The sequence below is a fragment of the Rana temporaria genome, chromosome 5 (genome assembly GCF_905171775.1).
Source record: "Rana temporaria chromosome 5, aRanTem1.1, whole genome shotgun sequence".
NCBI lineage: Eukaryota > Metazoa > Chordata > Amphibia > Anura > Ranidae > Rana > Rana temporaria.
Window position 1 is genome coordinate 300,977,608 of NC_053493.1, and position 18,630 is coordinate 300,996,237.

Consider the following 18,630-nt stretch of genomic DNA (forward strand, 5'->3'; position numbering starts at 1 on the left):
ATGAATGTGGCACTATTTCTTCCCTAAATAATTGAGCATTGTTGTTCCCACTGATCCCAACAATGGTGTGCTTTTCCTCCCGCTAACACTGGGAACACTTTCTGCCACTGGCACCATCAATGGGGCACTATTCCTCCTCCCAATACCAGAGATGGGGCATTGTTTACTTGCGCTGATGTCAGTACAGTTTCTACTTCTGCTGGCCACGCTCTGGCAGCCCTAAAGTCAGGGGAGGACACCGCCCCTAAAGGACAGTAAACTTGGCCCTTTGTTTAAAAAGTTTGGAGACACCTGGTATATTCTATGATTAGACAATAGCATAACCAATGGGGCAGAGATGCATGTTTTGCTATAGAAATTATGATTTCAGTAATGCATGTTTAATTGTCAGAATCAGTAAATACATAAAATTAGCCTGCGGTGATAGGATGCTGACATGCTACCAAAAGAATGTCTGTTTAAATACAGTATATAGTTCCTGAGTATGCTAAAATATTTGATTATCTTTTTCATGGCTTATAACCATGGACAGATTTACGCTATAGAATCATTGTGAATCCATGCTATCCCTATTAGTTACTGCTGGCTGTGTGCATTCATGCTAGTTTCTTCATTTTTTGCAAAGTGTTTCTTGTCCTTAAACCAACCAATGAAAAGGCATGCAAGGTGTATTTGGTAACAAGCATTCTGGCTCATAGCCGAGAAATGAATGCAATAAACACTGCTTTCAGTTTGCATTCCCAATGATCACTTTCAGTTGGGAAAGCTCAAAAACTGCACTGTGAGTATGGGAAAGAGCAGCTATGCTCTGCTTTGAGACTGTCATACACACACACCCCCCCATGTACTATCCCAATGCCCAACTTCCAACACATGCTTGATACTTAAAATAATAGTCTCTATCCTCTTAAAGCTGAACTCCTAGGTGAATGTAAAAACCAAAACCCAATGCATTTGTGTATTCCTTTTAAAGCTTGTCTCCCGACAAACCATTAAATACACCATTATAGCCATAGGAGCGTTTTTACCTGCCAAATGTTTAGTTCTTTGTTTCCTCGTGATATACAACTTAAAAAATCGGATTTCTCTGCATGCAATTAACATCTTACTATTGCGTCTGAAATTGTAGACCAGTTTTGTGCAGAGGTAGGATAGAATCATTGCGTTGTGTTGGGAGCCCATTGAATTAAAGTGGATGCAAACCCTCCATACAGTGAAGTGAACAGCCTAAGATGATACACAGATATGAACCAAATCTCCCTACATAGGTTTTACATGTATATCTGCTGCCTTCACATTTATATACTGTTTAGAAAGTTAATATTGTTCATGAGAGAGCTATGAGACTTGGCGACATAGAGAGATAACAAAATACTGAAGATATGTGCCCAGCTCAAAGTTCATGAATTGGGTTTACATCCACTTTAAGTAAACATAATGACTGCATTTAACAGTGGACAAACGATTTTAAGAATTTGTGACCATACTTGTTGCAATCAGTCATACAGCTAGGTGGCCTCCCCTCTTTCAGCCTGTGACTTGACAGTGATGAAGCAGCAGTAGACTTTTGAGCTCATCCCTCTGCTCGCTCTCCTCAGTGTTGCCAACCTACCAGATTGAAATTTACTGGCACGACACCCAAAATTTACTGGCGCAGCCACGGTTTTTACTGGCATTTCACAAAAGTTACTAAATTAAATTTTTAGGTGCAAATTTCAGTATTTAGGCTACAAACAAGTACGCTAGGGAAACAGCAATGTGATTTAAGGTAGATATTAAGGTAAAAAAACATATTGGCAAATTATTTAGTCACATCACACCCTGCCTCCATCCCCGTCTGCCACCAACACCCCCTGCCTTCACCCCCCTCTGCGGTGCCACAATCTCCCCCTAGCCCCCTGCCTCCATCCCCCTCTGAGGTGCCACCAACAACCCCTGTCTCCATCCACCAACCTCTGCGGTGCCACTATCCCTCTCTGCGGTGCCACTGCAGCCACCATCACCCCCTGCCTCCAATCACCCCCTGCCTCCAATCTCCATGCGCAGTTCCAATCCGAACCGATCTCGGCTATTTTTACTGGCACATTCCCGCAACCACGGACATTTAGGAACAGGGGGGGGGGGGGGGGGAGTGCCAGTTTTTACGAACTGTCCGTAAAAATACGGACGGTTGGCAACACTGGCTCTCCTCCTGTCAGCATGCTCCTATTATGCCAATGTACATGCATCACACCAGACTGGCTCTTAATGCTGTCGCTCCCAATCCAGTCTATGGTCTACTGTACAGGGCGCTACAAGAGGCTGAAGCCAAGCCAGATTTGAATACTTTGTCTAATTAAAATCATCAATATTTTATATTGAGTACATAACAGCATTCATTACTGTTTTTATGTGCCCAAACTTTTTGGCTTTAAAAATAAATAGATTTTTAGATGCACACTTGAACTGAATCTGCCTTGATATCAACCTCTGGAGATCCCCCTAACCAGCAGCGGTCAGACTACTGGAGGCGCAGAACAAGGTGCTAAGAAGTCTCCTGCTGTGCTGTCTGGTAGACATGTAGGAGTCTCTGGTATTTTAAGGAGATGTAATTTGATTTGTTTTGAGAATGCTTTCTTGCTATGAAAGTATAGTTTTGGGTTGTCTGTGTTTAATGGTCTTCTGAACAAGTTTTCATTTAAATCTTTTCTTTCAGTAAATCTATAGTATTTATGCTAACATGTCCTTTATTTTAAAGGTAGGAAAGACTGGTGCTTACCTGCAGTTTCTTAGAATACTATATCGCATGCTGATTCGGCTTTTAGAGGTCGATGTCTACGACGAGGAAGAGATCAACAAAGGTATGCTTCTTTGTAATTTAAAATGTATCAGAACAACTAAAGCAGGCCACAGATGATGCGATTTTCCTTCCTACAGCCACGGAGCTATTGTGTTGTGGTGGTGGTGGGGGTGCGCGGACGGCTGTCGCTACTGGAAGAACCCAGTGATGCTAGCGGCTACAACATGCTGGTTGTACCCAATTGATCAACTTGACTACAATCGGCCACCCTATAGATGGTTGGAATCTCGGCCAGTGCATGCTAAACCGGCATGAGATTTGATCTATCTTTGACCGGCTTTAGTATCTTTATCGGGTGTATGACTATGTACATAATATTAGGTCATTAAATGTACAGTGTAACTATCAGATTGCAGAATGTGTTACATTGATATTTCATGATTAAAACCTGGCTTTCTTTTAAATTGATATTTCAAAGGTTGACATAAAAATTGGTCAGCATAAAAATTTTGGGGCTGCCAATGTTGACTTGTTGGCAGTGAGAGCCTTTGGTCTGTGTCTTTTCTGCAATACAGTGTGAGTAACTGACCAGAATGAGTATGTGTGTTTATCAGAATTTTTTTTTTTTTGGGAGGGGAGGCAGCAGAAAACGATTTACCCCGCCAAGGCACGCATCGCTTTCCATGCATCACCACATTGCATGTGTCTCCTCCCTCCTAGGCGGCCAATAGGATCGCCTGTCCTTTCATCCGATCTGGTGATGGGTCTCAGGACCTGCTTCCTGATTGGCCGAGAGGCGAATCAGTCTGACAATAGCTAATATTAATTTGCTATTGTCACACAACTGGGTGGGCTCTGGGCACAGTTATCTGTGCCCCAAGCTCACCCTTTTTTGAAGCCTATTGGAGCTTCTGACTCTAATCGCATGCTTAAAAAAAAATTCATTGGAATCCATGCGTTCGGTGCCCCACGTGTAGATTAGGGGGTAGGAATGCATGGATGGGGGGGGCGCGGCTCCTGTGCGCCCCTAATGGTCAGGACGCCACTGATCCAAACACTTCACTAGCTACATTCTTGTTCTGGGCCAGTGACTTATGACGAAAGGGGATTTTACTAGACATGGTAGTCTCAAACAGTAGGTGTTACCCCCTTTGACAGAGGCTATAACTGTTTTTTATTAATAGCTTTTAATGATCTATCATGACGGCTTTATTACATTAATCTGCTTGAAAGTAGTAATGCCCGATTTGTTGCCCTCAGTTGGCATCCATCATGCAGAAATATGTTATACTTTCTTCTCTTGCAGTTGAAGGAGGACCGGAGGAGCCGACAACAGAGCTGTGGCCAGATATTGAAGTGTTCAGCAAAATCCCGTTTGATGTCACAGTACATGATCCAAAATATCGGAAAACCAGTCCACTCTACACTGTACACAGTTCACAAGTCAAGCAAGGTATATTTCTATTAATGTTGCCATTTTGAAACAAAATCTGTAACTGTGCCAATATGACCTGCTTACTGTATATTTGAATTAAAGAGTCTATGTGCCAAATATACTTGTCCTAAAAAATGTAAGCTAAAAAAGGTTATTAAAGAACTATTTTCAAGTAATGTGATGCAAATATAATATAAAATAACATGTTTTTTTGCCATATTGATCCAGTTCTGGAGCAGTCATTAGGGGAGATTGTGAACTGCTTATACTGCCAACTGCTCAAATGATATATCCATACAAGGACTGCAACATTCCAGGAGTATCTGCTTCTTCGAAGATATTTTTTTCAGTAATAGCTTTACAAATGCTGTCGGCCAAATCTTCAGGTTTTTGTCAAAGCTAACCAAGTAGCCCGAGAACAGATTCTCATTCTATGCCAACAGAGAAAATACGGCATTTATACTTTGTTACATTGTAATCATTGCTAAAACCGAGGTTGTATTATCCCCCCCCCCCCAAAACCTTTTTTTACATAATTTTAGATCAATTGCATGTCAACTCGAGCAGAAGCCTTTAGGCCCCTTTCACACATAGTGGACTCCACCCTGCTGATCCCCGCTGAGCAGGTGGATGGCTGGTCTATGTCTGCTCTAATTATGCAGAGTGAACGCAGACAAAGCCCATTCTCCTCTATGGGTGGTCAGATGTAAACGGACCACCTGTCTGTGTAACCCCACTGTCATCCAACCCGATCCGCTAGATGTATGGGAGGTGGCTCCCCATCCGTCTGTTTTTATTGGATTGGATGATGGCGGGTGTAAATGGACAGGTGCGTTTTACATGTGCCGCTCCATAGAGAATAATGGAGGGACTGATCAGATCTGGCTGAAAATCTGATAGGCGAACCCGATCAGTACGCCAGTGTCAAAGGGCCCTAAACCTCATGCAGAACAAAAGATTACAGCGCACACATACAAACATTTTATATAAATTCTACAAGGCTATTTAAAGCACCAGAACATAAAAAGCAAATATGGGGATTTGGTTACACCATATGGCCATACAGTGCTTAAGCCCACTACTGTGTCCAAGTACCCCATTTTCAGTGGGTCCTACACTATTCATAGAATGAAAGATCCCACTTCTCCCATAAAGGGGAGAGTATTTCTCCCATGGTTGAGAACTAAAAGGACTCCCTATAACTCAGGTGGACACTGATTAGAAGTACTGGTGGGGAGTGATCCATCCCAAGGGGTCTGGTTAGGACCATGTGTAACAGACAAACCCTAACTATGCATCACATTGCTGCTATAAAACCATACAAACAGAACAAAAGATTACAGCGCACACATTGTCTGTTATGGGTCCTGGCCAGACCCCTTGGGATGGAGTCACTCCATCACCCCCCCCCCCCCAGTACTTCTAATCACACGCTCTTATGAAAAAAGCAGCATTTCTTTTCTGCCAGAATTTGTGCGTATGGCGTTTTGAACGTAAATGCATTCTACTGGCCAGATATGAATTCATTCTGGGCAATTGAATACATTAACTTGCATATGCAGGCATTTACAAGGTTTTACATTTTTTTCTTTGCTCAAATCTCCTCTCAAAATGAGCGTTTACAGGCAAAAAAAAAAAAAGGGCGCACCTTAAAATATAAATCGGTGGCAGTGATGTGAATCAAACACAAATTTATAAAGTTGTAAAAATTAATCTAAGAGTCCATAAATAATTGTAGAAACCTTGCGTGACCCAACACTTGACGGTGCAATGGATAGAAGAGTGAACCTCAAATAATGACACCATTAACACACGTGTGCCACCACCACCATAAAAAATTTCCCAGGGAGGCTGACGTCCTCGCTCGTGGACGAGTGTCTGCATGCCGGCCGGCTCTTTTCTTTTTATAGACGATTTTTTATCCTCGTTTGTGTAAGTGTATTTTTAATTAATAAACCCTCATACATAGTCTGTATTACACTGTGAGTGTTCTCTAATTTCTGGGGATACGATTGCTGGTTTCCTGGTTTGCCTGATGTATTGAGTCCATCCAGTCCACTGTTCTGTCTACCATTGCGAGTTGGAGTTCATTTTAGACTCGCAGTGAGATTTTTTTACAGGCTTCATACAGCTTGCCTTCTGGTAAGCAGGAAATTCTTATGGTGGTGGCACACGTGTGTTAGTGGTGTCATTTGAGGTTCAGTCTTCTATCCATTGCACCGTCAAGTGTTTGATCGTGCCAGGCTTCTACACTTATTTATGGAATCTTAACAGTCATGATAAAAATCGCTGATCGCCGCTATTGCTAGTAAAAAAATAAAATAAAAATGCTGTAAAACTACCCCTATTTTGAAGACGCTATAACTTTTGCGAAAACCAATCCATAAACGCTTATTGTGATTTTTTTTTTTTTACCAAGAATATGTAGAATACGTATATCGGCCTAAACTGAGGAAAACATTTTTTTTTTTTATATATATATTTTTTGGAGATATTTATTATAGCAAAAAGTAAAAAATATTGAATTATTTTCAAAATTGTCACTCTATTTTTGTTTATAGCGCAAAAAATAAAAACCGCAGAGGTGATAAAATACCGCCAAAAGACAGCTCTATTTGTGGGGGGAAAAAAGGACGTAAATTTTGTTTGGGAGACATGTCGCACGATCGCTCAATTGTCAGTCAAAGCGACACAGTGCCAAATCGCAAAAAGTGGCCTGGTCATTTAGCAACAAAATGGTCCAAGGCTTAAGTGGTTAATAAACTTCCAGGGGGTGCTGTTGAACGCTCTAGGTAGTACTCTCTCTGTGGATCTGCCCCAAAGGGTCTACCAAGGGTGCGCAACCTGTGGCCCTCCAGCTGTTGAACTACATGTCCCATCATGCCTCTGCCTTTGTGAGACATGCTTGTAACTGTCATCCTTGCAATACTTCATGGGACTTGTAGTTCCACAACAGCTGGAGGGCCACAGGTTGAGCATCTATGGAGCCATTTCCCATTCCAAAACTATAAAAAGTGCCTTAAAATGCACTTTAATTTTAGAAAACTAAAAAGTAATTATCTATACCAGTGGTCTCAAAACTGTGGCCCGGGGGCTAGATGCAGCCCTTTGCTTGCCTTTATCCAGCCCTTTGGGGTATTTTCCTCCCGCTGACACAAACAATGGAGTAAGTTTCCTGTTACTGACATAAACAACAATGCACTGTTCCTCCTACTGACACCAACAATGGGGCTCTATTCCTCCCACTGATACCAATGATGTGGCACTATTCTTCCACTGACACCAACAATGGGGCACTATTCCTCTCACTGGCACCAATGATGTGGCACCATTCCTCTCACTGGCACCAATGATGGGGCACTATTCCTCCCACCGACACCAACAATATCTTCTCCCTAATGCCGAAGATGCATTGTTTACTCTCCACTGTCACCAATACCGTTTCTACTCCCAATGGCCACAGTCCAGCCCCCCTTAAGTCTGATAAGCAGTAAATTGGCCCTTTGGTTTAGAAAGTTTGGAGACCCCTGATCTATACTATCAGATTTAACTATACTAAAATAATAATAAATAAATCAACTGTTTTAATCCTTGGGTTTAAATTTTGACGTATTCTACCTTGCTTTTTTTCCCCTACTCAAATCATATCCCACATATAGAAAAACATAACACGGCACCTGGAATAAAGGGATGCACAATATATTGGTAGGGAAAGGAAATATGCTCCAGTCCTTTAACCTTAAGTAGTTAAATTGAAATTGCTGCCAATATTCAATTTTACTGTGTAAAGTTCCACACGTGCTATGTTACTATATGATCTGATATATAATAATGGAACAAAAGGTTTTGTGGGGGAAATCTGACCCTAAACTTAGCTTTGGGGATTGTTTGATGAAATGTCACACAGTATAAACATTTAATGATTGGGTGTTAGATAACCCCTGCCTTTTTTCTGATGCGCTGCAATGATCATGTGAGTTGGCTGGCCATGCTACTTAGTTTGATTTGTAACGTGCAATTAGCACTTGAGAAAGGCCATGGGATTTGGCTGAAAGGTTATAGAAGAAGATTATTATTTTTTATTTGGGCACCAGGCCAGCAGAAAGTCTTTCTTCAGAACCCTTTATTTGCCCTAACTCGTAGCTTTGGTGTACAGTCACTGTGCTCAGCAAGCCATAAATGGAGAAAACGTCAACACAAGTGAAGAGCTAGCTTGTACAAATTTATCTGAATGTAATTCTAGTTAAAAGTGATTTTACTGGGTGATGCCTCAAACACAAGCAATTTGCTGTACAGTATGTGATATCACAAAAAACAAACTTATGTGAATCCTTCACCGTGCTCTCTCAATTGGACTCGCCAGATGAATAATTGGATATATCAACTGGAAGAAAACTCTCTCCACAAATGGTCATCAATCAGTTTGTCTTTCAATGATTACAGCATATCATGGGAAAGACGAAGAAAATGGAAGGAGGCTTTCATACAGTAAAAAAACATTGCACAGGCTTGTTAAAAACAATTTGCATTCCAGTCGCATTTAAAGAGTGCCTGCTCAACACTAGGGAGCAACGCTCCGCTATGTATAGCCGTTCACCTCCAGACCTGTCATGTACTGCAAGTGTGAACTAGAAATCGCGATGTCCTGGCCCTGCTATACGTGATTTTCGTTGTGCAACGTCTTCAAAAAAGCAGCAGGGATGCTGCTGCTCCTTGAAGACGTCGCACAACGAAGGGATCCTGCTGCTCCTTGAAGACGTTGCACAACGAAGGGATCCTGCTGCTCCTTGAAGACGTCGCACAACAAAGGGATCCTGCTGCTCCTTGAAGACGTCGCACAACGAAGGGATCCAGCTGCTCCTTGAAGACGTCGCACAACAAAGGGATCCAGCTGCTCCTTGAAGACGTCGCACAACGAAGGGATCCAGCTGCTCCTTGAAGACGTCGCACAACGAAGGGATCCAGCTGCTCCTTGAAGACGTCGCGCAACGAAGGGATCCTGCTGCTCCTTGAAGACGTCGCGCAACGAAGGGATCCAGCTGCTCCTTGAAGACGTCGCACAACGAAGGGATCCAGCTGCTCCTTGAAGACGTCGCACAACGAAGGGATCCAGCTGCTCCTTGAAGACGTCGTACAACGAAGGGATCCAGCTGCTCCTTGAAGACGTCGCACAACGAAGGGATCCTGCTGCTCCTTGAAGACGTCGCACATAAAGGATCCTGCTACTTCTTGAAGACATCACATGACAAAACCGATGTAGAGCAGGGCCAGAATGCTGAGGACATAAGCGATTTTCAGTTCACACTTGCAGTCCATGACGGGTCTGGAGGTGAACAGCTAGCTAAATGCATAGCTGAGTTTATTACTCCCTATTTTCGGGCAGACACTCTTTATATGTGAGTGGAATGCAAATCGTTTTTAACAAGCCTGTGAGATATTTTTTACACTATGGAAGCCTCCTTCCATTTTCTTTGTCTTTCCCCTGATATGCTGTAATCGTTGAGAGAAGAAATGTGATCATTTGTGGAGAGTGTTCCTTCAGTTGATATATCCAATTATTTATCTGATGAGTCCAATTGAGAGAGCGGTGAAGGATTCACATATGGGTGAATTTTTTTTTTTTTGTGATCACACAAGGAAAATACTGTTCACTTATTTGGCATATTTTGTATTTTTTTAATGTTGATATTCATCGTTGCATGTTTTTTTATATTTTCTGCATCTTATCGCAGCAACTTTATAGTATGTTGCATAGCGTTTATATTATGCACTAGATCTTTATAGATATTGAATTGGGTTTTACACATATGTATACATGTAAATGTTGAGCAACTGGTTTAAACTGTTATATACACGTTCTGATTTGTAGTATTCACCATTTCAAATTGTAAAGTGTTTTTTTTGTGTGCAGATTAGCTCTGCGATTAAGAGGAATGTTTAGTTGTTTATATGTATGATGTTTATTCTGTGTCAACTGCCTTTTTTGTATGTATGTGTGTGCGGCTGTCTACTTTTTAGCCTTCCTCAACATCCAAAGAAATGAGGGCTACACAAAACACCTACACCCACTCACATAAAACTTTAATATATCCAGAGATCAGCCTTGAATCTGCTTGGGTCCCTCCCTGTCATGCGTTTCACTTTGTGGTAGAGTTACAATTACGCTCATTCCAGAGTAAATTGTGGCAGGTGGAGTAATCGCTGGCCAAAAAAACACTGTATTTTTCCCTTTTTAGATAATCACAGCTTAGTCTTGAGCAGGGCCGTTTGAAGGAATATGGGGGGCCCCCAAGCACCCCCCCATGCAAAGCCTATGTTAACGCTACACTATATTTTTTTCTATTCTTACCTCCCCTTCTTCCCTGTAGGCTGCCGCTGTAGCATGGCCGAGCTCCTCTTCCCCAGTCCCCTATCAGATAGTGCCCAGGCCGGGTATCGTGTGGTACAGGAGAGTCCGTTTCCTGTCTTCCTGGCCGGGCTGAAAGGAAGTGAGCACTCAGTGTGCACGGTACCCGGCCGGACTGACAGGACTCCAGGAGGAAGGAAGAGGAGCTTGGCCATGCTACAGCCTGGGAAGAGGAAGTTGGGGGCCCCAGGCCAGCTCGGGGCCCCAAGCAATTGTTTGTTTTGCCTGTCCTGTAGTGATGGGCCTGGTCTTGAGCCCTATGCTGCTAATATGACATTGTGTAGCAGCAGCATACCAGTAAGGTCATCCTTCTGCTCTTTCTTACTGTAAGCTTGCTTAGAGAGGCTACTTTGCAAGGCAATGGAGCCCAGTTGCCTGGGAAGGCTGCCCCTTCCTCTCCAAGTGTCCTGTGTAGTAGGGTATTCTAGTTTTCTACAGTGCATACATAAAAAAACTGTACAGTTTTGAAAGAATGGAAAACAATTTTTTTTTGATTTTTAAACCTGACAAGGTGCAGTTTCATTTTTATCTTTTTAATTACGGAGTGGACATTTTAGGAAATGTTTGCATGCATTGCCTTCGCTTTGAATAAGTAGCTTTGCATGGAGTAAGAAATTTGGAAAATAACAGTATCTGTGTCTGCTTCTACCACCTGTATAAATGTTGCCACAATTGCAGTGGTTTTTAAATATATCTGTGTCTAAACTGTGTCATAATCAAATTCTAGAATTATCTGGTATTAGAATTTTCCTAATTACTTTTGTTTTTGTGCAGAGTCCTCTGGAGGTCGCTCTGATGAATCTAGGAAACGTGAAACCATTTCTATGATGCTGACCAAATTTGCATCATACAATACTTTTCACCATTGTGAGCAGTGTCACCAGTACATGGATGTCGGCTCTGCATCACAGGTACCAACGCATTTTAGGACACATGTTGAGAAAATGTTTTATATCAGTCATGGGAGTACATAGCCCATAAAATCCTGTGTTCATGTGAACCTGTGCTTTTCACAAAAACTAATGTTTACCCTAAAAAAAATAATAATATTTTTACTTTTCAATTTAGAACACTTATTTAAGTTACTGTATTACTATTATTTTTTTTATTTTTTAGTATTATTATTCCCTCTGGCACCTCTAGGACTTAACTCCTTCATAGCAACAAAACCTGGGGAATGCCCAGGGAAAAACCAAGCCTACTAACCGCCCAGCTTGAAGAACAACCAATTAACCTGTCTAACAGTATGCGTTTAAAAACAGGGGTTTTGTCCGCACGCATTTGCAAACGCATGCGTGAGCCACAGAGCCGTGCCAAGGCACCCTGTTATCTGTGGTCCTAACAATAAACAATGAGTGTCCCCACAATGGAGGCACATGCATTCTAATGGATAGATGAGGGCAGGTGGACTGAAGGGGAGCCACCCCTCAAAGGGGCAGGAGCACAACAAACACCCAGCATGTAGCACAATGGCTGCAAAGGTATTGGTGCGCTCCTGGACCAATACAAGCACCACAGGTGAAACATAAACGTGTCCACCGCTCCATCTATAGCTGGCCATAGCAGTAAGTAGCATTGGAAGGCTAAAGCGGATAACAACAAAACCTGGGGAATGCCCAGGGAAAAACCAAGCCTACTTACCGACCAGCTCGCAGAACAACCAATTAACCCGTCTAACAGTATGCGTTAAAAACAGGGGTTTTGTCCGCACGCATTTGCAAACGCATGCGTGAGCCACCAGAGCCGCGCCAAGGCACCCTATTAACTCCTTCATGCCTTAGGGTAAAATAAATGTTATTGCCTGAACACAATTTTGTAACTTTGACATGTGTTGGCAAAACCGTACATATTGTCACAACTACACGTGTACATATATATATATATATATATGTGTGTGTGTGTGTGTGTGTGTGTGTGTGTGTATATGTATATGTATACACACACACACGCAGTATGTGGAAAGCCCCATCACCTGTTTAATATGTTGCTGTAAAGAACGTATACATATAGTGATTTCTCCTGAATTCTGTCTTCTGCTACTTTTTAGATGCTTGAATCTACCATACATGCCTTTACTTTTTCATCCTCGATGCTTGGTGAAGAGGTTCAACTTCACTTCATCATCCCCAAGTCCAAAGAACATCATTTCGTCTTTAGCAAACAGGGCAAGCACCTGGAGAGCATGCGGCTCCCCCTGGTGTCCGATAAAGTAAGTAGCTGTTTCACTTGTGCTCTTCAATATAAGACAAACAGTAAGGAAGTGACTATTTCGACTTCTTTCTCCACAGAACCTCTACATTAAGAGTCCAATTTTTACACCTTCAAGTGGCCGACATGAACACGGACTGTTAAACCTATATCATGCCATGGAAGGTAACAGTCACCTGCATATTATGGTCGTAAAGGAGTATGAGATGCCACTTTACCGAAAGTACTGGGCCAACCACATCATGCTGGTTCTTCCTAGCATGTTTAATAATGCTGGAGCTGGTAAGTGATTACATACATCCATTGTGTCCTTATCCTCCTAACACTTTACATCATGTTAGGTGATTGATTTTGGTTGTTAAAGGGGTTGTAAAGGTAAAAATGTTTTAACCTATAATTGATCTCTGTTATACACAGATATCGAAATTTTTTATCACTTACATTAATTTTTTTTAAATCCTCGGAAAATAGTAGGTGTTTATCGTCGTCCTGCTTCCCTTTATCATTTCTATGCTGTATTTCCGGGTTTGCGGTGCCCGTGCATTACATCGACGTCACGGCAACCACGGAACTACATTTCCCATTATGCTTAGCAGCATCGCGCATGCGCATTGCCGGTTTTTATTAATCTCGCCTAACGAGAACGAGCAACGTTCTCGTCCACACGCCGCCCACTAGTAAACGCCCATCCCCAGCCTACGCAGCACCAACTTAAATGTAAACAAATTTATATCGTTTTTCTACTTTGACTCTGAAGGCAGCAAGGGGGCGGAGTTAAGGCGGGGCAGTAAAGCTTAGTGCAAAAGAAAACCAATGCACAGGAGGAGCTACGGCATCGTTCACGCAGGGCTGTAGTCCAAGGGAGGGGGCGAGCACAATCGCTTTCCACCAGGCATAACGGCTCGGATGCTGGTGGAAAGCTCAAGGAAGAGAAACAGGAAATAACTTTTTTTAAAAAGGATTAATGACATTTTCAGGGGAAATCGAAGGAACAGGTAAGTGAAATAGCAATGCAATAGCTTATAGCAAGCTATTTAGCCATTAAAAAATGTACCTTTACAACCCCTTTAAATCTGTCACCACTCACAGGCTATGCATTTAGATACATTCATCCATATGCATTGCTAAATTAGTTTGTATAGTATATCATGAAGGTCCACACTCTGCCATACCTCATTTTTGCTACCCAGAATTCAAAACCGCTTTTAGGAAAGGCAGATACTTCTGATCCATGATGAGGTGATTAACATTAACTAATATGGATGATTAACTACTATACGTGACACCATCAAGGCCCCAAAAAATGACTCCTTGGTAGCAGCTTTTATCAGGTTAACGTTTTTATAAATTCATATTAAGTTCAACAGAAGCTATAAAACACAATTTATTCATGTTGTGTTCACTAAAAAATAAATATATAATTTTCTTTAGGAACAAGTATTCATACCTAAATCTGTCAGCAACCGTTCTACCCGACGGCTGCTGGGTTATCAGCATGCTCGTCTGGTAGAACGGCCATTAAAAATAGAGTGACTGAGCATGAGCAGAGTGAGTGTATTACTGGATTATAAACAATATAGGCACTTGTCTTTTATGTTTTCCATGGCAATACCTGCAAAAGGGGCCATTCTGAAGTGATCTAACAGGACTTAACTTTCTGATTAAAGTTCCACTTTTTAAGGGCAATAGAGAGAAAACTAAGGGCCTGACATGACTGTCATCACAATTACATTAATAGTTTTAAAAGCTTTATGTAAATATGCATTTTAAATGTGTATCTGGTTGTTTTCAGGAAGTTTTACTTCAAAGTGGTTGTAAACTTACATATACACAATGAAGTGACTGCCTTTGTGTAAGGCACAGAGATGAAACAAATGCTCCTACATAAGCTGTAAATTTTTATCTGCAGTCTTCTCTTAGTTTAAATTCTAGTATTTTAAAGTTTGCGGGAGAGTTTAGAAAAAAGGGGGCGGAGAGCTGAAGCTACACTCTGCAGAGCTCAATGAGGAGAGGTCTGAGAGCTGATTGGGGGGGGGGGGGGGGGGGGGAATGGACACCCCCCCCCTTCACACAGCACAGAGCTTAGGCTATCAATCAGCTGGAGGTCCCTCCCCTGTCACCATTTTTCTCTTGGTGTTGGAAAAACGTGTCTAAATTGATTTATGCTGATAGCAGATGAACAGGCAACAGACATGAATGAATGAATGAAAAATTTATATAGCGCGGCACATGCGAACTGAATCGCCTCTGGGCGCTTGTTGTTTGTGTCTCATGCCTTTCAGAAAAGCAGGGTTTTGATCTGCCTTCTGAAGGACAGGTGGTTTTGCTCCAACCGAATGCTGGTTGGTAAAGCATTCCAAAGCCTGGGGCCCTGGAAAGCAAACCTTCTTTCTCCTTTGGACTTGTATTTGGTTTTAGGAACCTTGACCAGATTTTGGTCGGTGGATCGCAGAATGCGGTTGCAATTGTGCGGTTTGATCTTGTCGCATAGATATCTAGGAGCCTTCCCATGGATGCACTTATGTGTCAGGCAGAGTGCTTTAAATGCAATTCTGTCTTTCACTGGCAACCAGTGAAGGGATCTCAGTGAAGGTGAGATTGATTCCCAAGATTTTTTCCCAGTCACCAGTCTAGCGGCCGTATTCTGTACGACTTGAAGACGAGCGATTTGGTACTTGGGTAGCCCGAGGTAAAGGGCATTTGCATAGTCCAGTCTGGAATTCACGATTGTTCCCACCACGACTGCTACGTCTTCTTTGGGGATAAATGGAATCAGTCTGCGTAGTAGGCGCATCAAATGGTGCGCCCCGCTGACTACTGACCCTATTTGTGCGTCCATTGTCATGAAGGTGTCAAACGTGACTCCCAGACTTTTGACTTTGGAGCTAGGGGAGATGATTTGTCCCAGGATGGGAGATGGTGTCCAGTTTGTTGTCGGTTGTTTCTTCCGACTGGCATCGAAGATAAAGAGTTCTGTTTTAGCGCTATTGAGTTTGAGATAACTCTTAGTCATCCAGTTTTCTATTGAAGAGAGACATTTCTCTAATCTGAGATGATGATCCTTTTTATGGCAGATGCGAAAATACAACTGCGTGTCGTCTGCATAAGAGTGATAGAGTAGTTCTTGGCTACTGATAATATCAAAGAGAGGACGAAGATAGATATTAAACAGCACCGGTGACGGGGGATCCTTGGGGGACCCCACATGGCACCGCGCGTTTTTCTGACGTGAAGGATCCCAGTTTCACTGTTTGTGATAGGTTTCCGAGAAAAGAGGAGAACCATGGTAAGGCATCTTCTGAGACTCCGGCGACTTCTGTTAGTCGTCTCAGTAGCAATTTATGGTCTACTGTGTCAAAAGCTGCGCTTAGGTCCAGCAGAACCAGGAGACACGATTCTCCTTCGTCTGCGGCCTCGAGCGCATCGTCCCATATTTTCAGTAAGGCCGTTTCTGTACCGTATCCGGGACGGAACCCGGATTGAAATGGATCGAGTAGGTTGTGGGTGTCCAGATGCTGTTGCAGCTGATTTACCACCACTTTCTCCATTATCTTGGACAGAGCATTTAGACCTGTTATGGGACGGCGGTGAGTTGGGTCCATAGGATCCAAATTAGGTTTTTTCAGGATCGGCAGGATTGTGCCCTCTTTCAGCAGGGAAGGCACTATGCCTTCCTTAAATGACTGATTTATAAGCTGCGTGATCGGAGGCGCCAGGATGTCGGCACATTCCTTCAGTAGCTTGGTGGGAATGATGTCATTGGGTGCTGTGCTGTTGCGCAGCGCACCAATGAATTTTTTTGTGGTATCGATGGAGATGGGTTCCAAAGTGAACTTAGTTGATTGTAGAGGCGTTCCGTCGGTGTTTTGATTGAAGAGGGGGCTGAGTGGAGTATTGTTTTGCCGAATACTTACCCGAATTTTTTCAATTTTGTTGATGAAGAAATCCGATAGTTCATTGCAGAACTCTTGGGTGTCTGAAGTGGGGACTTCAAGACATCCCGGATTCATGGTCTGGGTGACCATCCTGAAGAGTTCGCGTGGGCGATTCATTGCGCTGTTAATCACCATGGAAAAGTGAAGTTTTTTGGCTTTGAAAATTTCCTTGTGATATCGTGTTGTTACTGCTTTGTAGAAGTTGAGGCGGTCTTCTGAAGGGCTTCTTTTCCAGGCGGCTTCCGCCCTTCTGCGCTCTTGCTTCAATAGCGACAGCTGGTTATTGAACCAGCTGGACTTTTTTGCCCGGCTGCGGAGTTTGCGCTTTGGTGCTGCTAAGTCGGCTGACTGTAGCAGAGCTGCATTTATGGCATCCAAAGTATCTGAGGCTGCTAGCTGAGGAGGAATAGCCCCAATTCGGTTTCCCAGGGTAGATCTGAAGAGTTCCGAGTGGAGCTTCTTCTGAGATCTAGCCCAGTGTATTGTCACCGGCTTGGGTACTTTCATGACTAGTGGAGTTCTGGGAATTATGAAGCTAATTGCATGGTGGTCTGTCCATGGCAAAGGTTCATTTCCCAAAATGTTTATTTTCAGATTTTGTCTGAAAATTAGGTCGAGTGTGTGACCTGAAGCATGCGGGGGTCCGCATATAAGTTGCTGAAGTCCTAATCCTTCCAGGTGGTCGATGCAGGCCTCCGCGATGGGATCCTGTGAGGAGTTGGCCCACAAATTGAAATCCCCGAGCAGCAAAAGATGATTGCTGTTAAGGGAGTAAGTGGAAATGAACTCCGTTAATGCTGAAATCAACTGCAATTTGGGCCCAGGGGGCCTATAGCAGAGGAGAATGTGAACGGTCTCCTGAGAGTGAGCTTGAAGTTGAAGCGTAAGGGTTTCCATAAAAGGTAGAGGATTTTGAAGGACCGGTTTAGTGATTGCAATATGAGACTTATGAATCACCGCCAGGCCTCCTCCTCTTTGCCCTATTCTATTTTCCGTTAGGATGCGATAATTTTCTGGCACCAATTCTCCGAGAATGGTGTTGCAGTCGTCTGACAGCCAACTTTCTGTAATAAAGAGGCAGTCTAGATCGTTTTGTAGTAAGAAATCATGGATTTCTGAACGGTGTTTAACTGCCGATCTAGTGTTAAGCAACGCACATGATATGTGCTTGAGCTGTGTTGAATGGTTGAAATTTTTGATGATCGATCGTCGATCGATTCTCAAAAGTTGATCTGATTTTAAGGCTTTTGTGGTGACGGCAGGTAATATTGTTGCGAATTGTCTCAGACCCCAAATGGTTTCCGCAGAGTATCGCAATTTAACCATTGTTGCCAGTCACCATGAGGGGGGGTGCGGGTGTTTGGTGAGAGAGGATTCGGAGAATCCTCGCTCTCAGCAATCCTTGGTCCAGAGGAAGGCAAAAAAACCCTGGGCAAGCTGGCCAATGTGCTGCGGCAGGGAAAAAAATTCCTTCCTGATCCCTAAAGGCGATCGGCTCAAGCCCTGGATCAAAGACTGATGACTTAATGAGGGGAAAAGGGGGGGGGGGATGCTGGGTGTCACTGTTGCTGGGGTGCACCAAGATGGCCGCCAGGCAAAGACACAGGACCCAGGCTGGGGGGGCAATCAGGTAGGTAAGAAAATGATTCCACCGATCTGGTTGCTAATAGGGGGGTGGAGGGGACCTCTAGGGGTGCAGGGGCGATAAACAAAGAGAACTGCACTGTTGGTGGTAGGTGCAGGGAGAAACGGTCGGAGCGCCGGTAGGCCGCGGCTGAAGCCGCGGACTTTCCTGAGGCGCGGCGGCCGCGAAAAGTAGCAGGCTGGCGCGGGCGTGTAAAAACGCCAAAAAGCGCCGAAAATACAC

The 18,630-nt window shown here is 43.2% G+C and overlaps 1 protein-coding gene across 2 annotated transcripts in view; it reads left to right on the plus strand.

Annotated features, from left to right (window-relative positions):
- The window catches only part of GREB1L (GREB1 like retinoic acid receptor coactivator), a 161,394-nt gene that overhangs the window by 128,338 nt on the left and 14,426 nt on the right, over positions 1–18,630 (plus strand). For both annotated transcript variants that reach the window (XM_040354049.1, XM_040354050.1), the window contains exons 27-31: positions 2,738–2,840; positions 4,086–4,232; positions 11,395–11,531; positions 12,668–12,829; positions 12,909–13,110. In XM_040354049.1, the coding sequence (XP_040209983.1) occupies positions 2,738–2,840; positions 4,086–4,232; positions 11,395–11,531; positions 12,668–12,829; positions 12,909–13,110 (751 nt within the window). The remainder of the gene's footprint in view (positions 1–2,737; positions 2,841–4,085; positions 4,233–11,394; positions 11,532–12,667; positions 12,830–12,908; positions 13,111–18,630) is intronic.